Source organism: Xylocopa sonorina, chromosome 6, assembly GCF_050948175.1.
Source record: "Xylocopa sonorina isolate GNS202 chromosome 6, iyXylSono1_principal, whole genome shotgun sequence".
Taxonomy (NCBI): Eukaryota; Metazoa; Arthropoda; class Insecta; order Hymenoptera; family Apidae; genus Xylocopa; species Xylocopa sonorina.
This window is the reverse complement of record NC_135198.1, coordinates 11953761-11979796: the sequence shown is the minus strand read 5'-3', so window position 1 is coordinate 11979796 and position 26036 is coordinate 11953761. Positions and strand designations below refer to the sequence as shown.

The 26036-nt window shown below is 35.6% G+C and overlaps 5 protein-coding genes and 1 long non-coding RNA gene across 7 annotated transcripts; 4 read left to right on the top strand and 2 right to left on the bottom strand.

The window, feature by feature from the left end:
* The first annotated feature begins 734 nt into the window (after nt 1–734).
* Nucleotides 735–4686, top strand: LOC143424454 (uncharacterized). Its single transcript, XM_076896510.1, has 6 exons — nt 735–1062; nt 1112–1840; nt 2299–3510; nt 3587–3791; nt 3897–4108; nt 4193–4686. Exons 1-6 carry the CDS (start codon nt 735–737, stop codon nt 4552–4554), a joined length of 3048 nt encoding a protein of 1015 aa, XP_076752625.1. The 3' UTR covers nt 4555–4686.
* Nucleotides 4687–5162: 476 nt separating this feature from the next.
* Zfrp8 (Zinc finger protein RP-8) lies at nt 5163–6570 on the bottom strand. The gene is made up of 4 exons (XM_076896080.1): nt 6139–6570; nt 5617–6040; nt 5432–5534; nt 5163–5354 (listed from the first exon to the last, which is right to left on the bottom strand). Exons 1-4 carry the CDS (start codon nt 6500–6502, stop codon nt 5181–5183), a joined length of 1065 nt encoding a protein of 354 aa, XP_076752195.1. The 5' UTR covers nt 6503–6570; the 3' UTR covers nt 5163–5180.
* A 1080-nt stretch (nt 6571–7650) lies between these two features.
* Nucleotides 7651–8895, top strand: LOC143424289 (transmembrane protein 50A). Its single transcript, XM_076896262.1, has 4 exons — nt 7651–7878; nt 8181–8287; nt 8345–8505; nt 8577–8895. Exons 1-4 carry the CDS (start codon nt 7780–7782, stop codon nt 8675–8677), a joined length of 468 nt encoding a protein of 155 aa, XP_076752377.1. The 5' UTR covers nt 7651–7779; the 3' UTR covers nt 8678–8895.
* Nucleotides 8896–9481: 586 nt separating this feature from the next.
* Grp170 (hypoxia up-regulated Grp170 co-chaperone protein) lies at nt 9482–14853 on the top strand. 2 transcript variants are annotated; one of them, XM_076897362.1, is made up of 8 exons: nt 9482–9644; nt 10072–10209; nt 10300–11523; nt 11620–11753; nt 11824–12017; nt 12382–12694; nt 12775–13204; nt 13290–14853. In XM_076897362.1, exons 2-8 carry the CDS (start codon nt 10072–10074, stop codon nt 13695–13697), a joined length of 2841 nt encoding a protein of 946 aa, XP_076753477.1. In that variant the 5' UTR covers nt 9482–9644; the 3' UTR covers nt 13698–14853. The 2 variants fall into 2 exon arrangements, with proteins under 2 accessions (XP_076753477.1, XP_076753476.1); XM_076897361.1 differs by having other exon boundaries at nt 11824–12062.
* Nucleotides 14854–15112: 259 nt separating this feature from the next.
* On the top strand, nt 15113–16573 carry LOC143424952 (uncharacterized). The gene is made up of 5 exons (XM_076897363.1): nt 15113–15601; nt 15690–15892; nt 15963–16086; nt 16159–16360; nt 16434–16573. The coding sequence occupies exons 1-5, from the start codon at nt 15548–15550 to the stop codon at nt 16487–16489; spliced, it is 639 nt and encodes a 212-aa protein (XP_076753478.1). The 5' UTR covers nt 15113–15547; the 3' UTR covers nt 16490–16573.
* A 152-nt stretch (nt 16574–16725) lies between these two features.
* Nucleotides 16726–17655, bottom strand: LOC143424953 (uncharacterized). The gene is made up of 2 exons (XR_013101990.1): nt 17341–17655; nt 16726–16875 (listed from the first exon to the last, which is right to left on the bottom strand). It is a non-coding gene; the product is annotated as an uncharacterized LOC143424953 (long non-coding RNA).
* Between the last annotated feature and the right edge of the window lie 8381 nt (nt 17656–26036).

Sequence of the window (26036 nt, the reverse complement as noted above, 5' to 3'; positions counted from 1 at the left end):
TTATCGATAACACTTTAGTAGAGACTTTATATATTATGAATCATTGCATTATTGTATCAAAATACAACAGTATTTCTATGTAATTATATGAAAGTTAGCACTTGGAATTTTAGTTAGCTTCAGGTACGTTTTTAAATTTAATTATATGTTAATTTTAAGTGTATTTTTAAGTATCGAATATAGATATAGTTATGCAGTATGAAATCATAAAGCACAGCTATATCTGTAACATATACGTACGTATTATTTTTATAATAATTGAAAGTTATAAAAATATGATTGCAATCACAATTCCATATTGTAATTGAATTATTTAAATATATAATCATTCTTAGTATATATGAACTGACAGACTTGTATATTTGAATTGTAGTCAAAGTGCATGCTTCAAATTACGTCATCGATAATAATGTTGGCAATTCTGTGAATCATTTCAAAATACCGTCATCAAATAGTTATAGTCGTTAACAAATTTTTTTTAGAAATGTTCGATTAGGTATCTGTGGAACTGCGTAAAAAGACATTAAATAGAATCAAAAGTAATAAATGGACGCAATTGAAGAATGACGTATAGAATTCATTTTTGAAGAGAAGATAATTAGTAATGTTGATAATTACTATTATATTAGCAAATGTTTGCAACTCTGTTAAATGTTCAATATAATATATGGGAAAGAACCGTTCATCGTAATAATTATGTAAACAAGTTTATATACCTCTAAAGAAAATGAAAAATGTCGAAAAAATTAGCACAACATAATATACTCTGTTACAAGGGACGATATTTTTGCCATTTTTGCAAGTGTGTGGTACCAAATTTACAAAATATTTTGAGTTATATTAATAGCAAAAAGCATGTAGCACTAAAATATAATGAAATGTTTAATCAATTCATAGAGAAATATGCCAAAGGAGCATATAAAGAATTTGTAGATAACAATGTAGAAATAACAGCAAACTATAATTTTATATGTGTATCTTGTGAAAGGAACTTTGAAGATGTTTTTGGTGCTTTACAACATGTACAGAAGAATAAGCATCACATTAAAAAATTTAAGGATGGTATAAATTGTGATAAGATTAAAGGTGCAATAGGTATATAATTCAAAAGATATTTTGGATCATATGAAAGAAAAACACAGTGAAGTGATTATAAAAACACAACAAAAAGAGGATATAAATAATGATGAGGAAAAGAATGTAAACAATAATACAGAAATATTGCAAGAAAAAAAGCATATTAAAAGTAATAATACTAACGAAGAAATGCGATTATTTATAGACAATATATTGTTGGAAAAACAAGACAATAATAAAAATACAATAGATAATATCAACAGGAAAATTAATAATGAAAAAAACAAATTGGATCTGATTGAAATAGAATCTACAAAGAAATTGCAACTACAATTTCAAACAATGAAGATAAAGAAAAAGCATGTAAATGTAAAGTCTTGCAATTGCAAGATCTGCAATTTGTTAACATCTAAGAAATGCTTGCAATTAATACAACAAGAATTATTAGACAATAAAGTTATAATCTATGCATACACAAATTTCTTTTGCATATTATGTATGTGCAACTTAAAAATATTATGTAACATTTTAACACATATCAAAGGAAAGGCTCATAAAAATATGTTGAAACATCACTTACGTTTCAACACATTTGAACACAGTATGAGTGCAGATAAATTAATTGTTGACAGTTCTAATAGTATAATAAATACAAATACCAATTTGGAACATAGCTCAAATAATGCAGATTGCATTCCAAATCATAATGCAAGTATATCAGTAAATGGTACTGAAAATAATGAAATATTAGATGCAAATGAAGGTAACATTGCTTCTCAGAGTAGTTTACATTATTGCGAATCAAGTAAAAAATACATAATTTATTTAAATCCTCAAATATAATGATTCATAGATGTAATTTATTTTCTATGACCATGGGGAATGATATAATTTTACATAAATGTATCTGTTGTAAATCGGTAATGCAAGAAAACAGTTTATTAATTAATCATTTGAGTTCCATGCCTCACATAAATAATTTAATAAAGTATTTAAAGCATTCTGAAACAGGTACTACCAATATATTCACACTTAAATATACTAAAAATATGTTGGGACAAAAGATGTTGCCACTTTGCACTTTTCTGCTTCCGCGAATATAAGATGCATGTACAAATTTTAATGAAAGATGTTTTCTATCTTTTGATGGTTCCTTAAATATTAAATCTTGTAGCCATATAATAGATAATGTTGTCTATCACTGTCTGTTTTGCAGTGTAGAATTAAATTCGTATCACAATTTAATTCCACACTGTCAAGGAGAAATGCATTCATCGAAAATAAAGAAATGGTTCTTTATAGAAAGTTACTCTGGTACAACTGACATGGATACATTAACAAATCGTGTTAATGAACTATTTATTAGTAATGAAAATGAAAACAATGTCAAACATGATGAAGACTTGACTATAACAGATGATGTGACTGAACAAATTACAAAATTTTTAAATACATCTGAAGATGAGAAGTTTGATCTGAAGACGAGAAGACTGAAAATTGAGAAGTCAAATCATTCGGAGACAAAGGAAAAGTCTTCAGCAGCATGTTCGAATCAGGAATACAATAAAAACTGTTTGGAAGTCGAAGAAAAAATGTACATTGTTCAACATAAATTGGAAAGTATAAAAATAAATTTGAGATTTGTTATACTATTGAATAAGTATAATTTTTGTTGTTTGGCTTGCAATGAAAGAATATCAAGAGACACTTATTTACTATATGAACATATATGTATTGAATCACATAAGATGAAAGTCCGGTCAATGAAAAAAAGTACTAATTTTGAAATAGTGAAAAATCCATATTTACAAAAAAGAAAATACAAAGAAAAATGTTTTCTTTGTCGACAGTGGATTACAAATAGTACAATTAATATTACTAAACATATTAATAGCTTATCGCACATAAGTACATGTGAGATAACCAAAGTTTCTAATTCTATATCAGAAGACCTTTCTAACCTGTGGTACAATATTCAAAGATTTGGTTGTGTTTTATGCCTGCAAACTTTTAATCAGAAAATGTTATTCATAAAACATGTAGTTAGTGAACACAGTCAAATTTTATTTAAGCACAACTATGTGATTAATTTTTGCATTCCATGTACTACATTGTGGTTAGACAACAAAGACTCTTATACGGAACATTGCAATCACATAACACATAAATATTTAATTAGAAGTAAAGATTTTATGGTTGAAAAGCTTCCTGAAAGTATCAAACATATTTTAAAGCTAGTTGATGACCACTCCAATTCTCTATTTGAACAATCGCAAGCAATTTTATTAAATGACAACAAACAGCAGGAAATTAAGCAATCATTAGAAAGTATCTTGAAACAAATTTTTCCAAGTATTCAAGTATTTGTATTTGGTTCAAGAGTCACTGGTCTTGGACTTGAAACTAGTGATATAGATATCTATCTTGATTGCGGTAAGTAGTGTTCTTTTAAAAACATCAACAACTATTTAATTTTAAGATATGCTATTATATTGTTACATTTTATTAGGGAATACATATGACCAAGATATATGTGAAAATAATTTTAATATTATCAAACGAACTTTATATTTACATGAAAAAGAATGGGGAATAACAGATACCGTGGAAAACTGCAGAACTCCTTTAATAAGATTAATACATAGACAAACAGGTACACAATGTGATATCACTATTAAAAATGGTCTTTGTGTTGAAAATTCTAAACTGATAAGGTAATGTTATCTCTATAATACTTTACAAAGTTTTAATTTGTTATACAAGTAATTAAATATATTTAATTAAAAAATGTTTTTATTTAATTTTGTTATCATTTTCAGGTCCTTTAATGATGCTTATCCACCTTGTAGAAAATTAATATTATTTGTCAGGAAATGGTTTTCTCTCTTTAATTTAACTGAAGGACATGGTTTAAAAAATTATGCTCTTGCTTGGCTTGTTATATTCTATTTACAATCATGTTCACCAGAATCATACTTGCCAAGTGTTGCAACATTAATAAAACAGAATAAGAAGTCCAAACTTATATGTGGTACAGCATATAATTACTCGTAAAACAGATGTCGTATTCTTATTTATGTGGTTACTTTACATTATAATTTTTCTATTTTTTTAGGATGGGAAACGGGTGTTGCAAAACCAGAAAAAATTAATAAATCTGAAGAATCTGTTTCTACATTATTAATGGGTTTCTTAAAGTTCTATGCTAGTTTTGACTATCAACATTATGTTATTTGTCCACTTATGGGTGAACGTATATCTAAAAGAGCCTTTGCGGACTTAATATTACCTATGGAAATGAATCCATATATTGAACATTTACATACCTCCGAGAGCCGAGAATACTTCCGTATCGACTCTCCATTATGTGTACAAGATCCATTTGATCTATCTCATAATTTAACGAAGGCTGTGACGAGTATTACCCTAAAATACTTTAAGCAATATTGCCAAGATAGTCTGTCTTGCTTTATTTAGCAAAATAATTTGATTTATATTATATACTGTACACTATTCTCTGACTGAAGTAGCTGTTACGCTATTTCTAATGACGAATCATAAAAGGAATTGATGAAACAAACATAAGATAAACGCAACAAGAGAAGTTGATATGTGGTACAGTAATTTTATCTAAGGGACATTATATTCTTGATATATGACTATTTTACAGTCAGAATAAGTATATCGTACATATAAGAAGAATATTTTAGATAATGAGAATGTTATTCTTTTAAACATTTTGCAAATCTATTGCTACAATTGTTAATAGTCATTCAAGGGAACAAGTTTGTTTTTTATTGTGATATCAATCGTTATTTTCTTTCTTTTAGTTTAATGGTTATGAGAATGTTATGTCGTTTACATTAATGAGAAGAAAATATATATATTTTATATATTGTTTGACAACTACATTTTTATTATATATTTTTATTTTTTGTATTCTGATGTTTAAATGTTTATTTTGTACTTTTTAAGCTTATAAAAGATATCATGCTATAGGATTATTAAAATGTATAAAATTGTTGATAATTATGTATTTTATTTTGAATAATTAAAACTGTTCTTCAAAAAATGTATGCTTTGTTTTTTATGTCTGTACATTATTAGAAAGTACTGACAGAATCATCTTCCACAATGTCTTGTTTCCAAATAAATTCCATGCTGTACTTTTTTTTGGGTACACATGATCTTTTGCAAGTAAATACAGCTAAAATACCCCAGTCAACACATTTAAGTCCGATATCAAAGTTTAAAAAATTTAGCAATTGAGGCATAATCTACAATAAATATCATGTATTAGTTGTATACCAAAATTTTACTCGCACAACATTTAGTGTTATGTTCTTTATTTCACCTGAAATTCAAATTGTCTGTCTCCATTACATTCAGAGCATTTTGGTATATCATCAATTTTACTCCCAGGTGAAATAAATAAAATATTGCCCCCTCTATCATACCTGTAAATATTGTAAATACTATGCGTTATATTTACTTTTAACAAAGTAAAAAGGGAATCGAAGATACACATGAACAATGGACCTTAATACTTGATCAGGAAATTTGTCAACAATTGAAAGAAATTTTGAAAATACTTGATCCTCCTGTTGATTAGCCATACTTAATAATTCTTTCTCAACATCTTGATTTTGAAAAGTTCCTGCTTCACCTTTCTGTACCATTGTTTCATATTTTTTAATTTCTTCCTCATCTTCAGTTAATTCATTTGCATCGCTTTTATCTTCTGCATTGTCCTTTTCTATTACTATTTCGTATTCGGGTAATAAGAATTCATTACATATAATTTTTGTTACACTTTGATTATTTCCGCAAGTCTCTTTATGTCCATGCTTCCAATCATAAATCTGATGAGCGCGGCAACAATAGTTGATACTTTTACATTTAGAACAATGATTAGGTGCTAATAAGCCACAAATGTAACATGTTTTTACCCATCGATCTACACCTATAATTAGCCAATTTATGTCTTATATTATAGGATCTTTTAATTAAGTACAAAACAAAATATGCAAATATAAATTATTAATTTTTCATGACACATACTAATATCAGTTCTCCAATCGCTTTGCTCTATAGGCGGTTCAGATGGAAAAAATTCATTTGTTCTAGGCAACTGAGAACGAAACACTTTAAAATTTCCATTTTCATTTAACTTAGAACATTCTGCTTTTTTACAAATAAAGACAAAGATTGTTCTGTGGAAAGCATCTTCGCTATCTTCGTACGGAGCGTAAATTTGACATAAAAAAATACATGGCTCTTTGCAATAGTCACATTGGAGATCCTTCTCTCCGGGAATATTTTTTAAATCAAGCCACGCTGGTTTACCGCCGACTTTACTTGGGAAAAATCTACTTTCCAATAGCCAAGAATCACATTTTTGTACAAAACCTAAATCTACCGTCATTATTTTCACCTTAATAATATTTACAATAACGCCACGAGTTCGTGTAGTGCACGTGTTACATTGTTTTCATTCTTCAATCATACCACATGTCATTCGATAAAACACTATCAGAGTTGCAATATTACATAAGCAAACAAATAAGAGATACTTTTATTAATTTTTTTAACACGGTGTTAAAAATCTTATTATTATTTTTACAGAATTTCGGAGTACTGCTGATTAAATAAAGAAATTCCCTAATTTTCATTGAATAGAAAGAGTAAGATAAATTATATCTCCCGCTTTAAAGGTAAAAGAGAGAGAGAGAGATATAGGAAAGCTATAAGAAAGAGTGAGACAGACGGGACCGACCCTACTCCAGAACCCGTGGCGCCATCTCTGTGAAAAGTGCCCAAACTGGTCGCACAGCGTTATCGACAGCGAAGTGAACTACTGAAACACTAGCGCCATCTCTCGGAGAAGAACTGAAACTAGTCGGGCATTAATTTCCCTACTTTCCACAGAGATGGCGCTAGTAGTTCTTGAATAGTTTACTGGAGTAAGGTCGGTAGCATCTTTCTCCCTCTTACCTCTAAAGCGGGAGATATAATTTATCTTAGTTTTGTCTAAAAATAATTACTTAAGCAGGAGAACAAAGTTTTCGTAACTTACAAATTTTTCCTCCTAAAATAAGTTTAAACTTTTATTACTTCACCTGTTTTCGAGTTTCAAGGTAAAATAGAAACTATTATAATAGCAAATTTGTTGCTCTTTTCAATATTGTTTGTCATTGTCTTGTAGGACTTACAGTTTGGAAGATGCAATCAATAATATGAGTGAAACTGCTGCTTCTCTGAAAAAACAAAAATCCCAATTTCCTCTGTCATTTTTGCAATTTGGACCTAGATTTATATGAATTTTTTGGTTGCTTCTGAGGTGTAGTATCAGCTGTAAAGATGTGTCACACGAGTAATGAATCACCTTGTATACGCATCTATATTTTTGGGAAAATCAATAAAAAGATAGTGTAGGCAGTGTAAGAAGCTAAAGATGATACACACATAACAAGAGCAGCATATTACATCAATAATACAGTAGATTACCAATTTATCGACACTAAATAAACTAACAATTGTCTCCACATGATTGTTTTGACAAAATGATTTTCGCGCATGCTCTTACGCATTGTACATACCTGGTTCTGTGATGACATTGGTGATTGATATGTCTCGTTATTTAGGTTAACTGTTTAATCTTAATATTCAATTCCCGAGTTATTTTATTGGAAATTTCTAGAAATGACGACCTTCTTCGAAAATCTACAATCTTTAACGTGCGTCTGGTTTGAAGTGGGCGATAAACGAAATATTTTAGCGTCTATGGTCGCTGGAACATTGGTAAACATTAAAGTTCATATTGTTTTAAATGACATGGGAAGTATATGGCAATGCGTGTCTTTGATTTAATTCTATGTATCAAGCATTGTTAATTTATTGCCTATCTAGGATAGTATAATTTTTTTATTGTTTCTATCGGATGCTTGTAATTTTCTGGATAAATAAATAATTAAGATACGTATAAGATGCATGTGTACATAGATCATAACGTATAATAATTCACTTGTTATTAAAATTTTAACTTTACTTTTGAAAACAGTATACAATATATCGTATATTATTATAGCACCTGGCTATTTTAGTTCTTTGCAGGTTGGTGGTTTATTATTGATGCTCATGCAAAGTATCCTCTTGAAATGTCAAAAGCTTATCACGTGTGTGGAGTATTTGGAACTATATCTTTATTCATGTAAGTTAATGTTTGCATTTGTACTTTACAATAATTAAAATCTGTAAATCATTGTAGGATAAATTCTGTAACGAACGCACAGATAAGAGGTGATGCATTTAACGGGGGTTATTTCGGAGCTAGAGGCGCGAGAACTTGGCTGTTTCTTGGATTTGTAATGGGATTTGCTGCAGTTATTGCATCTTGTTGGGTTTTATTTGCAGGCTTTGTTGGTTCAGGTTTGTGTGCCATATGTGATTCTATGTCATTGGTTGTTACAAAACTAAGTTTCATCAATTCGTCCTTTTAGGAGTCCAACATCATTGGCCTGGAGTAGGTACTTTTTTGCAAAATATATTCATCTTTCTGGGTTCTCTGACTTATAAATTTGGCCGATCAGAAGATCTGTGAGGTTACTAAATATTTATATACATTATAAACATTTTTTGCACAGAGAATTCTGGTTCTATTCGATTTCTAAATGGAACAGTTTATATTAAAGAACAAATAATTATATGGATATTACAAATAATTTTCATTAGTTTATTCCAAAAATTAAGTGACTAGTTGTTACTTTTATTTACATTGTTATCACATACAAATAGTTATTTAAATGCTTATTATTCATATTACTCATCTTCATAATATATGAATTATTTTAATTCAAATAATTACTATCTATAATATAATATAGTATTATAATATCATATAGAAATAGCTAACTTGATCTTACAACATAATCACACTAAAATTTGATAAAATTTTCATTTTTATAAAACATCTGAATAATATAAATTTCTTTGTTGCAAATACTAATACAATTCATAATAAATTTTGCATTTACTGCTGCAATACTGAACGACTAAGAATTCAATATTGTACTCAACTTTTTTAAATAAAGTATGGTTGCGTTTATTTATATCGATTTTGTTTTCTATTTATCTACTTTCATTTCTTTACCCATCACAATTTTAGACAGTGGTTCCTAAAGGGGTGATGATTTCCAAATATGCTTTGGTACAATCCCGAATGAATATAAAATTAAAAAAAAAATTACAATATCTAATAACTTCTCGAAGTAAATACTCGGTTGTATTTTGACAATGGGGGAGAGGAGGGGGGATAAACTAACAGATTATTGGCTTTGATTTGCCAACGCGGACCAATGTAAACGTTTTCTTCCATCTTATTTTACCAATCCCGTTGTGCCACACAGACACATGGTTCTTATTCGGTTTGGTGGAACAGCAAGTGGTGTACGTTGGTTTTTCTTACTTTAAACAAACGGAAACGTACGCGTTCATATGCCGAATTGTTTAAGAATAGTAATTATTTGACTGTCAGGATAAAAGGGACGTTTTTAGAATAAAAGAAAGAAGTGAGTAAAACTATGGAATTCTATTGCAATTCTTCGGTTATTATAACCAATTTTGACAGCGTCTTGTGAACATTCTCGTGCAATTTAAAGATTATTCTTTATGTATTTTGCAATTATTTTACATAAATAAATGAATATCGTTTATTGAACGAATTGTTTGGCTTATCGTTTTGTGAACATTTCATTTTACTCATGATTTCTGTAGCATAACTTTCATTTTATTAATATACTTCTTTCAACTGTGATACCATCTAATACAGTGTTTCCTATCTTTATAAAGGTTATTTCTTTTTAATATAAACTTTATTTATTTTTTTATCTGTTTCCACTTAAAATGTTTGTTATTATTTTTTTAGCAATATGGTATACGATTTAAATATATCATGTAGCTTGTAAATTTATTCATAGAATAAAATTTAAATTACAGATGAAACTAAGCGAACTAAGCATGTCTATTATTTGGTTATTATTGATTGCCATCGCAACACTTATTGGTCATAGTAATGGTGTTGCTGTTATGAGTGTTGATCTAGGTAGTGAGTCAATGAAAGTTGCTATCGTTTCTGTAAGTAAATCTTATGATATTCTGTCATTTATAATTAATAAACTTTTGTGCACATGCTTTACTAATATCCTTAATTGATGGTTTATCTAGCCTGGTGTTCCTATGGAAATAGCCCTTAATAAAGAGTCGAAGAGGAAAACACCAGTTACGATTGCATTTAGGAATGGAGAAAGAAATTTTGGAGAAGATGCTCAAGTAGTGGGAATTAGATCACCCCGAAACAGTTTTTCTTATATATTGGATCTTCTAGGAAAATCTATAGATAATCCTATGGTAGAACTATATAAGAAAAGATTTCCATATTACGATATTATTTCCGACGATGAGCGTAAGACCATTGCATTCAGACTGGATGAAAATACTACATATGCTCCAGAAGAGTTACTTGCACAAATTTTGCATAAAGGAAAAGAGTTTGCAGAAAATTCAGCTGGTCAAAAGATCAGCGAAGCGGTGATAACTGTCCCAGGATTTTTCAATCAAATTGAAAGAAGGGCACTTGCACAAGCAGCAGATCTTGCAGGGATTAAAGTTTTGCAACTTATTAACGACTATACCGCGGTTGCATTGAATTACGGCATATTTCGTAGCAAAGAGATAAATGATACTGCGCATTATGTAATGTTTTATGATATGGGTGCTAGTAGTACCACTGCAACAATTGTTAGTTATCAGAATGTGAAAACAAAGGAGAAGGGATTCGTCGAAACTAATCCGCACGTTACTATATTGGGCGTGGGCTATGATCGTACACTCGGAGGTTTAGAAATGCAAATTAGATTGCAACATCATTTGGCAAAGAAATTTGATGCTTTAAACAAAACGACAAATTCTGTGTTCAGTAATCCAAGGGCAATGGCGAAACTTTTTAAGGAAGCTGGTCGGGTTAAAAATGTGTTGAGCGCGAATACAGACCATTTTGCTCAAATTGAAGGATTAATAGACGAGCATGACTTCAGATTGCAAGTTACTAGAGAAACATTAGAAGAGCTTTGCGCTGATATATTTGATAGAGTAGCAAATCCCGTTAAGATCGCTTTAAAAACGTCAGGCTTAACGATGGATATCATATCTCAAGTTGTATTGGTGGGCGCTGGTACTAGAATGCCAAAGGTACAAGAGCATTTAAGTCAGTATTTAACAGTTGATTTGTCTAAAAATATAAATACGGACGAGGCAGCTGCGCTAGGGGCAGTATATAAAGCTGCAGATCTTAGCAAAGGGTTTAAAGTAAAGAAATTTGTTACTAAGGATGCTGTATTGTTTCCCATACACATTGTTTTTAACAGAACTGTTGATAACAGAGTAAAACAAGTAAGTTTCTATTTTTACATATATATACATCTTTTACCTTCAATTCTTACTACAAGGAAACTAGATATACGTAAAATTTGAAATTCTTTTCTATAGATAAAAAAATCATTGTTTGGTAAAATGAATCCTTATCCACAAAAGAAAATTATTACCTTTAATAAATATACGGAAAATTTCCAATTTCATATCAATTATGCTGAATTGGATTATTTAACACCCAATGAAATAGCGTAAGTATTTTTACTAATTCTTATTTAATATGTAATTTTATGTATATTAATATACAATTTTTTATTCTAGTGCCATTGGTAGTTTTAATTTGTCCACTCTAACTTTATCTGGCGTAACTGAAGCTTTAGATAAGCATGCTAAGGAAGGTGCAGAAAGTAAAGGGATCAAAGCACATTTCGCTATGGATGAGAGCGGTATACTTAATTTGGTCAATGTAGAATTAGTATCAGAGAAATCAAGTTCGGCTCCTGAAGAAGAAGAGGGTACTTTCTCAATACTTGGCTCAACTATTAGTAAACTTTTTGCAGGTTTGTGCTGAATGCATTGCAAAAAATGTTACTAATATTTATTGATTTGTTGTTTTTTACAACATAGTTTATTTCTTTTTTTTTTTCTAATATTTTTAGTGAGAAAATACAAGCATTTAGAGATCCATTTAAATAATCAAATTTTGTGAAAATATTTTTATTGGAATGTAGAGTCATTTTTTGCAAGCATTTGTAAAATATTAGATAATATAGGAGAAAGTTAAATTACATCCTAAAAATAAGAGTTATTGTTAGATATGCAAGACACTTTTTTTATACAGAGATAAAGCATGTAGATAAATGAAATTGAAATATTTAGGGTCAGAAGATAAAGAAAAAGAAGGCAAAGCAGAGGAACCATTGAAAGAGGATGTAAAACCAGTTCATGAAGAGCCGGATTATTCTGAGGTACAAAAAGAGGCAGAAGATAAAACAAAGAAGAAAAATGAAAGTACAGTTACTGAAGAGAAAGTTGTAAATAAAACTGAGAAAGTAGAAAAAGAGAAAGAGAAGGAAAAAGAAAAAGAGAAAAAAGCTACAATTGTAACGATCAAAGAACCCATCAAAGCTGATGAAATTAGATTAGGATCACAGATTCTTTCTGGTAGCAAACTTGTTGAATCCCGAGAAAAGTTGGTATAAATAACTATATAATCATTTTGCATGATAAAATAGTATAAATTTTAATGTAATTATTGTACGACAATTTTAGATTGCATCGTTTAAACGTATATGATTTTGAAAAAACGAAACGTGAAACAGCTTTGAACAATTTGGAGACATTTATAATCGATGCACAACAAAAATTAGAGTCAGAAGAGTATGCTGCTGCCGCCACTGCTCAAGAGTCAGAAGGTATACTGAAAGCGTGTTCTGAAATTTCTGAGTGGTTATACGAGGATGGATTTAGCGCAACCGCTGAAGTGTACGAAGAAAAATTGTCAGAGCTTCAGAAGCTCACCAACGATATGTACGAACGCGTTTATGAACATAAAGAACGTCCAGAAGTATTAAAAGGCATGGTTACTATTTTAAGCGCAAGTCAAACAGTGTTAAATAATATACGAAATTCGAGTGCATTCAGCGAAATATTTACTCAAATTGAGATAGATACATTAGAAAAAGTAATTAACGAGACTCAGGTAAGTTGTTCAAATATGATTTACTTTTTTTTATTAGTACATTGAATAACCGAGCGAATAAAATTCAATTATTTTCATTTTACAGGAGTATCACGACACAGTTGTTAAATCTTTTGCCGAGACACCGTTACACGAGCCAGTGAAATATAAAGTTGGCGATATTGCAAATAAAATGGCATTGCTTGATAGAGAAGTGAAATATCTCATAAATAAAGCTAAAATATGGCGACCAAAACAGGAGTCTGCTACGAATCATACAGAGAGTACAAATGAGAATACAACAGATACAAAGGGAAGACCAGAATCTGAATCTGTTTCTAAATCAACGACGGATTCTCAGTCGGAAGACCTTCAGCCTGATAATACGTCTGATAATGCGGAAGTACAAAATGAAAAACCATTAGACGCAGAAGAATCGACAGAGTCGTCAAAGGATACCGAATCTGATGCAGTTCATGAAAGCACTCAAGAAGAGATACATCAAGAACTTTAAAAGAAGATTTATTTAAAAGTGTGTGACTTTTATTATTAACCGATTGCGCTTCGGTTAATAAATTAGACAATTTATTATGTTATAGAACAGGTTTATGAATGCATTTAAAAAAAAACCTAAATCAAATTTAAGAAATTATGTTAGCGTGGCTGGATGAATTATTTCGTAAATGTGAACATTAAGTGTTACGCTACTTCACTAGGTATATTTGTACAAGATCACAAAGGGAAATGTAATTTGTTTTTAGAAGAAAGTTAAAATTATCTCATTGTGTTTGACATAACTAAGGAAAAAGCAAAAGAAAACCGACCATTTACTTTCAGTATCAAGTATAGCAATAAGTTCGAGTAATTACTTAAGAATTCTTAACAATTTTACTATTTCTTTAAACAGCACACATTACGCCCACCAAACAGTATAAATTACTAGCGTGAATTTATTTTAATTTGAAAGTCGTATAATATTTTACTTGGTCGGATTTCGTCTACTGTGAATATAATATTTAATTGTGATACTTCTTGATACTATATATTCTTAGGTATACTCTACGCTATAGCTTAAAACTGATTTTCTACAAACTTCTACATCGAGCATTATAATTATACAAGCATACACATGAGACAACCTCTTTACCAAACAGATCTAATATTTTATTCATTTTTTTTACGTTCTTGATCAATTAATCCTCGCTACAAAACGCCTAACTTAATTGCATCCTATACATGTCCTATTGTATAGATAATTAATATAATTCTCTTTATAATACAATAATCACGGTTATTTAAATTGATTCATAGTGGAACGCGTATGGGTTGTTACAACGCAAGTTCTAAGCGAGGTGAATTCTGTGTCGGATGTCTCCTTAAAGGTTGTTACGATGTTTATGTGCAGAATAATTTACTTCCTTTTACAAATCTGATGAAAATTAATTAAAGTCATTCCAAATGAATGTAACTGTCATTTCAATTTCTTAATTATGTTATTTATTGCTTTGGATGAATAAAAGTAGTCTAAAAGATAATGGTAAAGTGAAGGATGAACAAAACTGATGTTACTTTTAGTTAGCATGTTTTTCATTAAATTTGATAGCTATAAGAGAACAGACATAAAGTCTTCCTGCAATCAAATGCAATCTTAAATAAAATAAATTAATTTATATTTGCTTATTTATTTTTGAATATTATGAAAATTATTATTGCAAATGTATACTATTCATTTCTTAGTGCATTATTAAAAGTTTTAACAAATTAATTTTTGTAAAGTTGAAGACATTTTCTGCATTTGAATAATCATTGTATAATATACGTACAATATAATAAGCCTTACATTATTTAATATTTACAATAATTACAATAAAAAAATTATGAAATATCGTATCTATGCATTATTACTAATTTACAGGATACAATGGAAAAAAGATTAGTGGGCAAGGAATAAAGTACATTGTTAATTTTTAGATGTTAAATTCTTTCCATTTAATTTCTGTTTTTAAATGTTCAAATTCGAATATCCCTTTGATTTTGCATTAAGCCGCTAGATCGTCCCACAGTCGTAAGTAAATATTATAGGCCGGTATATAGGCTCGTATATAAATACGAGTTATTTTTAAGTCGAATGGATTTTCATGTATATTAACAAAATATATGCTATAATTTTAAATACAGTTTCAAGATCAAGTATCTATTTTCTGTGACATATCAATTGTTATCTGTTTTATATAATTCAGGACAATCATATCTATGAAACATGCGTTTTAACCACATGTTCAACGAATTAAACAAAACGTAATTAATTTTGATCCCTAGCTTTTAGCAGTTAACTTTTATAGTGCTATTTATTTATTAAAAATTATGTCGTTGCGACAACTTCTTCGAGTTTTGTTAAGAAGGGCTGGCCCAGTTATGGTAATGTCTAAAATTTGATTAAAAACATGAATTCTTGTATGCTTTATTTATTGATATACATACTAACGGTCTCTTTTTTATTTTACAGTATGCCACAAGTTTTACATTTGTAAGCGAGCCAGAAACTAAGAAACCCACAGCAGATGATAAACTATTATTTGAACCTGTTGATGTTCGAAAATTAACACCCGAATATATGATACAACAATCAACCATAGATGCTGTTAATAGTGCAACTCAATCATTAACTGTTGCATATACAGCAATAATGAAAATAAGTAGCGAATATAAGTAAATTGAATCCTTCTACGTAGTTGAATAAACAATAAGCTTCTGATATTTCACAAAGATAACTTTTCAGGAAATTATTAGGCGAATTAATTTCTCTTTCAAGAGAAACTTTAGAGTTTAATGTTACTGATACACATTGGGACATGATAGTTGAACTACGGACTAAAGTACAAAGTAAAAAAGAAATGTTAACTGTAAGAAGAAAAAACATAAATTTACATCAGCATGTTATGCTTATTAAAAATATTTTAATTTTATTTTTGTAGAAGTTAACAGGATATGTCGAATATGTACATAAAATGGCAGTGGCTGCTTCAGAAATAAGTTATTTGTCTGGTCTGGACAGTTTATCCTTTACACTTACTCAAAGAATAGATGATGCATTAAAGAACATAAAGGAAGAAGTTAATCGTATTGCAATACTTGAACAAGAATACTGTGATGTTCAAAGGGAATGCATTGTAAACTGTAAGTATATTAGAAATAATAACATTAATGGATACATTGATCTTTGTTAATTTTTATTGCATTTTCTTTGCAGCAAATAAAACGAATAATGAGTCTGCTGATAAAACAGAACTAAACGAATCCAATTAAAATGGTAGTACATTATTTATTCGCAGTTTAAAACCTACATTTAAGTTTTTTGTACAAATGAATAGAAACATGTTATAAATAAATTATTTACAGATCTTCTTTTTTGCATAACGTTATATGCATTGCTGTATAAGCTTTACGACATACAGAAATAATAGGATAGCTATACTGTAATTCGAGAGAATGGGGGACAATGAATTATGTATAGCTAATTTTTGAAAGAAAACAAACCAGAGTTGCTTAAGTATCAAGATGTATTGTTACAATATGTCTACCTGGTATCATTACTAAACCAAGAGTTCTTGCTTCTGTGTGATCCTCTGATAAAAATTCTGAACATGATCCCAAAATCACATTCGCGTCACGGTCAGTACACAGAAATGCACCTATTAAAACACGACCATCTGTCATTTTTATTCTCATATTCCGATTCAGCCATCCACGCAATTTCTGCTTTCCTGGAGATTCTTCTGTATTAACAGCCTATTACGATAGCATATATGAACTTGTGCCAAATAACTCACAATGTATATACGTTATAATCAAGTAAGAAACTTTCATATATTTCAGACTATTTTATTTTCATTTTATTATTATTCTTTGTTTACATTAATATCTTGTGAATAGTAAACCCTGAACTATACTTTCATTGTTTCCTTATACAAAAGATACAACTACAAAGGTTAAATGTTGTTACGTGATAAAATAATTAAAAGGCTAAACAATCTTTTAGTAAACACGTACTTAACCTATCAGACCTTATGTCCCTCTCATCATTAGAGTTCAGAAGCACTTTTAATAATAACGATTTATAACATAGTATCATGTGAAATATATAATTACAAAGTTACCTCTCCATTTCCATGGATATAATCATCATTTGTCACGTTAGATAGATTGTGTCCTTCTTTCATTTCTGTTTTACTATGGATTTAAGTATTGTATCTCAAGCGAACAGATGTATTAATTCAGTGGATAAATATGAGCACTTTACGAAGTTACTTTTTAAGTATAAAGTACAATGTTCCTTTCTATTGTGCTTATGTAGGTAGTTCTGTACATTTTACAGAAACACAGTTACGATCTGAGTTCTTCAGACGGTAACTTTTTGTATTATAAACAGTCTGTATCAAATGAATGTATGTCTCAGTCGGTAATTTTTTGTTTCTTAAATATAGTAGTGCGCAATCGAGTTTTAATTAATTTACTGCTTATTAAACGTTTAAGTAAAATATAATAACATTTTACAGATTTTCTGGAAGCAATTCGATCATTTTAACAAAATAAAATTGATACTTCCCTAATAGATGGCGATAATGTCTTCGTTTAAAATTGAACATATTTAAATAGGAGTCATTTTTAATTGGTGAGTCGGAATTTTCGCTTTTATATAGTATATAAGGAGAATGTTTATTGATTTTAATACGATTAATCGCATCGTAAAGTTTATGAAACTTTAAACAAAATATATTTGAAAACGAACGTCTATATTTAACATTTTGCGCTTTCTAATATTTCATATTTTCTAACAATGAAGTAGATGCAAAGAATTACTTTTCACTATGTTTCAAATTGAAAGTGCGCGCGCAATTTGTCTTTCCGAGGACGCCATTGTTTATATCCTTCCAGATTGAAACTGAAGCATAGTGCGTCGGTATGCTTTTGCTCGAAACGGTGAGATATTAAGGAAAATAAGTGAAAATCTGATGCTCTGTGAAATGAATGGTGTTTTTCTAGTGTCATTTTTTATTTAGTGTGATAATATCTTTCGGTGAGCGATTGTGTACGTCGATTCGTAGGTGCGTGCATGGGCAACAGCAAGAGGCAGAGTTTGATTACATCGCAATAATGTAAGTACGTTTAATTTTGCAGTCACATAACTTTTATTTAATTTTGTTCTATCAAAGATCAGTAACATAACGCTATAATGCTATCAGATGCGTTAATAGTAATATGTTTTTCAGTATACGTACGGCGTACATTCTGGATGCAGGTTACGTGCGTTGATTTAGTTTCCTCGCACGAGCTATGTTATGGATAATTACACGTCCTTTTGATTTCTGTATTATCGAATGAAATATGCGAATGACTCACGAAGACTGCAATTTGCACGAAACTCAGTCATAGCCGCAACGCGTGAATTGGACGATGTTTCACTTGATCTATCTCTACGTTTCGGTGAGTAATAGATATTTGTTTACTATTGCCGTTGTTGCTACCTCATAAGACTTCTACGACAAGACGTTCTTCGTACGGAACCAATTAACTTTTTCACCCTGCGGATACGTAGTATTCTTTCATCGTAGAATGTTCGTCCCGAATGGACGTGTTGGTTTTTTACCGATATCAAATGGTTCTCGAAAGTGAAGAAAAATGGCGAAGACGAAGTTGCCGTGAGTCGGGGTGTTAAAATTTGTAGAATTTCACTGATCGTTTGATAGCGGTATCGTTCTCGCTTTGTGCGCGTACATAAGTGTTTCTTTTGGGTGTTTCATGCGCTTGTCACGTGTTCGTCGAATGAAAATGACCCGCGGTATAAGGTTACAGGGTAAAAAAAAATGGCGGTGGTCCAACTGCTCTCACCGGTCCAGATTTTAATCTTCGCTTGGGGAACGAGAAAAAGCAAGAATGTCGTAATCTTGATTCAAACAACTGAGAGAAGAGCCCACCGGGCGAGGTTTTGGAATTTTTTTCACCGACGAGTGAGAAAGAGGGATAGAGATAGAGATAGATAAAAAAGAAAGAGAGAGGGAGAGAGAGAGAGAGAGAGCACTGGAATATTTGCCGGTTACTTTTGTTACTTTAAAATAATTTTCTAATCATCCGTCAACTTTGTCCTCGACAGCGACAGAAATTGTTTCTTTTTCTCATTTATTTTTGCTTAGCGTTGCACTTTAGTCTTAGAAACTGTACATGATGTTATGCAATTTTTGATCAACGACGCAATTCTCTCGCCCGATTATTCTACCGTGAACGCGTTATTTATCGTGATGGTGAACGAACAAGTGCTTCAGGTTTGCTCCTTGGACGAGTTTCGGCTCCGTGGAAACGCCGTTCGTTACGCTACATTTGTGCGAAACTCTTAATTAAATGTTATACCGGTTATTTTCAGGGAATTAACTTGAACGGCGGCTGGTCCGCCGTTGGAATTAATCAAACTGAAAATTAACTTGATTTATCGGCGGTACGAGGGTGTAGATTATTAATTAGCGTCACCACGTGCAATTAAACTTTTATTAATAAAGCACCATGGGGACTGACTTATTTCAATATTAAACGTTCATCGAAAATACCATCGAGATAAAAAAAGGTAAGGGAGAGAAACCATTTTGAACCCCGTGCGATCTTCTTAGATTAACAAAATTGGATTGGCTAAAATGTTGTTCCGTGCTAGTTCCAGTGAACGACCTTCCTCCGTTTATTGGACAGTTTGATCGATCTAATCCTTTTGCTCGTGCGCTTGTTATCGTCTGCGCCTTTTTCGCCTCTTTCAGCGTACGCGCGATCGTTCTCGACAATAGCAGAGCGATACTTAAAAAGTATCGAAATTGGCGTTTGCGCGGGAACAATGATGGAGCATGCGTTCATTCAGTTGTACCGTCGTGTATTAGGATTAATCTGGAATTAATATTGGTAACGGTATTCCGTCCTCGAATGCCGATAATTTGCAGAAAGGGTGGCGAGAGACCGAGGGGAATTATCGTAGCCGCTTTTATCAGGGCCCATTGTTGCCTAAATATACCGTCGTTATTTTGAAACCGCGTTACCGAGACCGGGCGTAACGCGTATTTCGCTCATTACCGGGTCCCCAGGTTTGGCTGTCTTTCATGCGGTCCGAATGATAATTCAATTATGCCCGCCGTTTACACGCGCCAGCCGGAATGGCTCGCGAGGCCATGAATATCGTATACACGGGTCTGGTAACGCCGGCCAGAAACCCCGCCACACGCGCTATACTTACCCTAATGGATAACGAATGCGTGTCTCGTAAAAGTTCGCCTCGAGGAACGTTTAAGCCGATCCCGTGATCAGATTTATATAACGGGTGTTCACAGCTGAGTCTCGCGCCACGTTCGTGGCTCGTAGTCGATGTCTTCTTTAGATAGGACCGTGAAAATTCCGAGCCGGTTGGACTAAAGAGAACGAGGATTATCCTCGTTCATTTTTATTGCCGGATTGCGGGGAACGTATTTCGTTGAATGGTTGGCCCCGGAGTTTTGGGTACAGTTTATCTTTAATTCGAATAACACGGAAAACAGTTCCGAAGTTATCGAGCGTCCCAGCGATCGTCGCGAAATTGAACAGCGATAAAGAGTTATCTCGCAGAGTTGGGTGATATCGGTACGCTTGATCGAGAGGCGCGAGCAAACAGAGCTTTCCAGCTCGAGAATGATCGGGCTTGTGGTCGACGCAGGGCCAACGTGTTGCACGGAGAAATTGCGTGTTGTCAGCCGGCGAAACTCGACGGTAAATTAGAAAGTGGCGAGGCGCAATCGTGTCCCCTAAGGCTGGGCGTCGAGCAGGCGGTCCCAAACACAAAGTTAAACGGTCTCCCGGCACCTTGTTGGCTATCCCCCTTTATTCATACGCGCGACACACGTTCGAGTCCCTCTGCGAGCGCAATTACTCTTGCCAGCCGTAGAGATATCGACGAGCTAAGGGACACTTATTTTTCTCCCCTTCTCGTTAATTAGCGTTCTCCACGGCGCTCCGCTATTTACATGACCAATGCGAATCGTGCGTCATCGCTGCGAAACCTATCTCTTTTTTCACTTTACCTTTTCTAGTTTATCTTCCCGCTGATCCTCCAAATGCTCTTAAAATACCGTTCAGGACAATCGATCAAACGGTCGGATTACATCGATAATTAATCGATGCCAGCCGCTTGGTCGTCCGCTCGATTTCGTGTTATCGATTTCTTGCCCGCGAGTACACGTCTCGTAATCGGTCGCGAATTTATCGGATCCCGAGGGAACGGCCCGGTTCGACGAATGAAGACAATTAATGATCGGCGGCCCGTGTGTGATCTTGGCCCGCGACTCGCGTCGTTAACGCTATTTGTTATACGCGGCAACGCGCCCACGCGTAGGGCGGAGGGTGTTACTCGAGCGGACAGGGAGCAGAAGAGGAGACGTCGCGTTGGTTTTTCCCGGCACGATCTCGGGAGATCCGCGCGGGATAGTCGCGATGATCGATCGTGGCCGGTGGATCGCGCGAAACTCGTTTGACTTGTCAATCGTGTACCCGCTTCCCTTAACCCGTGACCGAGCGTTATTTATCGTCGGATTAGCGTCCGACGGTGTTGGACGTCCCGCGAGAGATGAATTTCTGCCCTCTGATTTTTACCATCCGGGTTAAGGTACTCCTCGTGTTCGTTCATCTCCTTTTCCCCCTTTCCGCTGCGAGGAGTTTCGTTTGTCAGATGAAGCTAATTTTACGGTGCCCGTGTCCATCGATGCCGCGTGTTCGCCGCTGGCCTCTTAGCCGGTGTCAGCGTAATTTTCGCGTACGCCTGGAACGACTGTAAGCTTTCGATCCTCGGTTAGTCGATCTGTACATTTTGGGAAAGGGAGAAACAGTACCTCCTCCATTGGTCGTTGGCTCACGGCGTTCGTCCATATTTCAACGATTAAAGACGCTGTTAAGATGAATGGAAAACATCGCGGAGCGAGGTACGATGTACAATTAAACACGCTGGCGCGGCGGGAGCCATCGGTTGTATAAGTGCACGCGTCGCCCCGGTGTTTTCTTCGGTTCAGTCGGTGTCGCGTGGGGTTAATTGGCGCTCGGAGTAAAGGCTTTCATTAGAGGGGCCGAGTGATGCATCGTCGCGCGACAGAAGCGAGGCGAACGCAACGATCCGCCCTCCCTGTGGGCATCGAAGTCGTACAGGAAGAATACGAGAGATCGCCGGTGGACGGGGAGCAGAGACAGAGCATGCGGAAGACAAAAAGGAACGGTAGAGAAAGGATGATCGAAGGGACGGGATTAAACGGGGGACAGAGACGGAAATTGAGGCGCAAGGCCTTCTAGGGTAGCGATGAGCTCGATTCATCTCGGTCTGCCGTAGAACTGGCGGTCCTTAAGCGTCCCTTTAAAGAATTAGAAACTTTTTCGAATGCTAAAGGTAAGATTGAGAGAACGGACCATCTTTGCAACGGCAAAGAGGAGAAAAGAGCCGAAGGGCTAGAAAAAGGGAAAAAGGATCTCTGTTCCGAGTAGCTCAGAAACTATCGTGGATCTCTCGAATTCATTAAGATTATTAAGTCCTCTGCGCGAGGACGATTCAGCGTCGAGGCTGCACTCGCGGAACATGGTGGATCGCAACAGGAGACACCGGGGAGGCAACAAACGGGAGCAAGCAGGAAGAGACAACACATCGGTGGACAACCGTGGAGAGACAAAAGCGGGAAGGAGAGAATCCCGGGGAAGTGGGAGGAGTGCCGGTGACTGGCAGCCTCTGGCTCCGATGTCTCGTTTACCATAATACAAGGCCCTCGGCGAGGGGCAGCCCGCGCGGGCCGGAGGATGCGCGGGGACCCTCCTCGAAACGGTAGCAATGCATCAGAGGACCGTGAAAAGCGCGGATCCAACGGACTTAAAGGACGCGCACCCAGGACACGTGATATCCTGTCGTGGGTTCTGTCTCCCTTGCAGTCGCGCCACAACGACGACGAGGACGACGACGACGACGACGACGACGACGCGCTGTTACGATGCGCCCCTTTGCTCTTACACGACGTGGAAAGAACGATCGCGAGAACCTGCTGGAAACTGTGTCCGCCGCTAGGATGCGGATACCTGGGAGGACGGACAGGGAGGAAGAGCGACCGGATAGACGTGGAATTTCGTCGTCGTCCAACGGAGAAGAGGTATCATTAGAGGCTGGACGATTTATTAGCCTGTCGTTAATTGGGAGTCATTAAGTCCGTATGATTACTTTGAAGGAATAGGATTTAACCGAAGAGAAAGTATCGACTATTGATGAATGAGCGGGAATGATTAACATATTTCCTAACAGCCACTAACAGTCGAGCTCGTGACGAAGCGTACCTACGTAGACGGGCACGTTTGGTGTACTTTCGTGAAGAATTTGAGAAAGGTAAACGCGGTGGGAGTGTCGCGGAGACAGGCGCGACGATGCACGTACGGTAGCCTGCCGAGGTAGGAAAGCGAGGGAAAGAATGGTCGTGGTTGTCGTCGTCGACGAGCACGTCTGCAAATTAACCGCGGGCCCGCCGCTTACCAACTGCTTCTTCTCAGACGTCGAAAAGTGGGAAATCTTGGAATATCTCGTTCGTTATACGTGATTTCTGCAGTCAGCTCCACGGGCTTTCGTCCCGCGGATATCCTGGATGCTTTCGTACTTAGCAATTATACGAGAATGCGACTGGCGACCGTCCCCTGGTATCGTTTCGCCGCGAATTTCGCGAGTTCCTCCGTCTCGGATATTTGGCGTTCCCGCGCTTTTTCGTCCCCTGCCTTTCGCGAGCGTCCGTCATTTTCCGTTCGCAAACGTTTACCTCTCAGACATTCAAGCCGGATGTTTATTACCGGTGATCCACTTCCCTCGATTACTTCTGTCGTTCCTTCAGATACGCTTCTTTATATCCACTCTCCTATTACCCTAATTGTTGTCAATCGGAAAGTCAATTAACTGTTAACATCAGATATTCAGAGATTAAAGGGTTCCTCTTCTTCGTAGAGAATCCTCGATCTCCTCTCTGTTCGAGCTTGTTCTTTGAGAAACATTTCGCGACCACGGTTCTCATCGTAAACACTGTACCGCGGTTGTACAAATAGCAATGGCAAAAAAGGAAGGAGGAAGGAGGAAGCTGGATTTTCAGGTGGGCAACGGTTTCGGTACGCAGGGCCATTTGACGGACCGTTCCTCGTCCTCTCTTCTCACCGAAGAAGGACGCTCTCCCGAGGATCTTACTCCTTCTTCTCTCCATCTTCTCACTCTTCTCCACCTCTCTGTTTCTCTCTCTTTCTCTCTCTCTCTCTCTCTCTCTCTCTTTCTCCTCCTTTCTCGTCCCTCCTACTCCGTCTACTTCTCTTTCGGCCTCTCTGCTCCCTGTCCCTTACCATTTCGAGGCCGCTGTCTTCGTTTCACCCGGCCGCGCGATCCGCACACGCCACTTCTTCTTCAGTGGCCGCTGGTACCACTCTCGGCTAGATCGCGCCAAGCACACCTCCTCTTGTGTTTCCTTCTTCTTCTTCTTCTTCTTCTTCTTATCCACCACCACCACCACCACCATCACCACCACCACCACCACCACCACCACCACCACTAGCAGCATCACCACCCAGCGGCATTGCCGCGTCCAGCATCGTCTTACCACCACTCGTCGGCGAACACCACGTCCACTCCACCTCCTTTGCTATTCTTCCAGCTCGATAAAGTAACGCGCCTTGTACGTGCACGCGTCCCTTCCGGAACTTGGGCGGGATTCGCTCGGGATCCGAGTGTTCCGTAACGAAGTCAGGAAGTTCGAGTGACCTAATACAAAACCGGGTCGTGTCGTTCTCCAGTGAAACCTCGGGGTGCGAAAGAGTGGCGTCCGCGTCGTTAGCTTAACCGTGTTATTGGCTTTCGTCTATGTCGTCGTGGAGATTCGAGGATTAATCCAGTGGGAACGATTTACGCAAGAACTATCCCGACACCTCTCGAAGTTGTAGGTCTGCGTTTCGCTGGTCGATACCAGAAGGTGAGACTGAAAAAAAATAGTGTTCCTCGGACGACGATCAGAATTGGTACGTTGCGGGGCCTGTGGCAGTTGGAGGAGAGTCAGGAAAGTGGAGCGAACTCGGTGCAATTCGAGGTGACAGCGGTCCTGTCGTCTCGTTGGCACGTGGTTACCTTGACACCGCGACGTGCACTTGACGGCGAGAGCGTCAGGGACTAGGAACACGCGGGAGCACGTGGACCCTGGTACGATTCATTAACGCGTCCCACCTCTCTGTCAAAGGGACGAATTCGCCCACTGTTGGGAACTTTGGAACCGCCTCTACGAATAGAAACGTTCCATCTGGAGGTCATAATGGTGTCGTTTCATTTGTCATTTGGCTCGTGGGATCCTGAAGATTAATAAGAAGAGACCGATTAGAAGAGGATTGGCACGTGGTCACTACGTGGGAGGTTGCTTCCTGTTCGTGGTTTTTCCGCGGAGGTCAGGCCGCATTTGTCACCGTGCAATCAGTCCTAGGGGAGCATGCGTTAAATTAATGCAACTTCTTTCGCGGCTGGCACCATCTTCGATTTGTCACGCGTGCTTTTCTCGCTGGCCGACGCCGTGAACCGTGATGGATTAACGGTCTGGAACCTGGGAGAAAAAAGAGAAGGTCGGGGAGAGAACTCGGCGAGAGGTGGTGGATCGCGCTCGCGCTACGTTCCACGCTTTGTTTTAACAAACAATAGGGGACGACGATTAACCCCGCTTCCTTCGAGAGCGTAATTGTCCCTCTTAAACGTTCGCGAACGAAGGGGAGCAGGTCTCTAGTTGAGGTGTTGCGAGTGTTGCGTTTTTCGTGCAGTATAGTCGTG

Bases quoted from the DNA above. Each gene is read 5' to 3' on its own strand.
- LOC143424454 (XM_076896510.1), top strand. From the start codon at position 735: ATGTCGAAAAAATTAGCACAACATAATATACTCTGTTACAAGGGACGA. The intron at 1,841-2,298 runs GTAACATTGCTT...TTTGCAGTGTAG, and splicing joins AATATTAGATGCAAATGAAG to AATTAAATTCGTATCACAAT. The intron at 4,109-4,192 runs GTACAGCATATA...CTATTTTTTTAG, and splicing joins GAAGTCCAAACTTATATGTG to GATGGGAAACGGGTGTTGCA.
- Zfrp8 (XM_076896080.1), bottom strand. From the start codon at position 6,502: ATGACGGTAGATTTAGGTTTTGTACAAAAATGTGATTCTTGGCTATTG. The intron at 6,041-6,138 runs GTATGTGTCATG...GGCTAATTATAG, and splicing joins CGATTGGAGAACTGATATTA to GTGTAGATCGATGGGTAAAA. The intron at 5,355-5,431 runs GTGAAATAAAGA...TATTTATTGTAG, and splicing joins ACAGACAATTTGAATTTCAG to ATTATGCCTCAATTGCTAAA.
- LOC143424289 (XM_076896262.1), top strand. From the start codon at position 7,780: ATGACGACCTTCTTCGAAAATCTACAATCTTTAACGTGCGTCTGGTTT. The intron at 7,879-8,180 runs GTAAACATTAAA...TGGCTATTTTAG, and splicing joins CTATGGTCGCTGGAACATTG to TTCTTTGCAGGTTGGTGGTT. The intron at 8,288-8,344 runs GTAAGTTAATGT...AAATCATTGTAG, and splicing joins GGAACTATATCTTTATTCAT to GATAAATTCTGTAACGAACG.
- Grp170 (XM_076897361.1), top strand. From the start codon at position 10,072: ATGAAACTAAGCGAACTAAGCATGTCTATTATTTGGTTATTATTGATT. The intron at 10,210-10,299 runs GTAAGTAAATCT...TGGTTTATCTAG, and splicing joins TGAAAGTTGCTATCGTTTCT to CCTGGTGTTCCTATGGAAAT. The intron at 12,695-12,774 runs GTTGGTATAAAT...CGACAATTTTAG, and splicing joins CTTGTTGAATCCCGAGAAAA to ATTGCATCGTTTAAACGTAT.
- LOC143424952 (XM_076897363.1), top strand. From the start codon at position 15,548: ATGTCGTTGCGACAACTTCTTCGAGTTTTGTTAAGAAGGGCTGGCCCA. The intron at 15,893-15,962 runs GTAAATTGAATC...ATAACTTTTCAG, and splicing joins AAAATAAGTAGCGAATATAA to GAAATTATTAGGCGAATTAA. The intron at 16,087-16,158 runs GTAAGAAGAAAA...TTATTTTTGTAG, and splicing joins GTAAAAAAGAAATGTTAACT to AAGTTAACAGGATATGTCGA.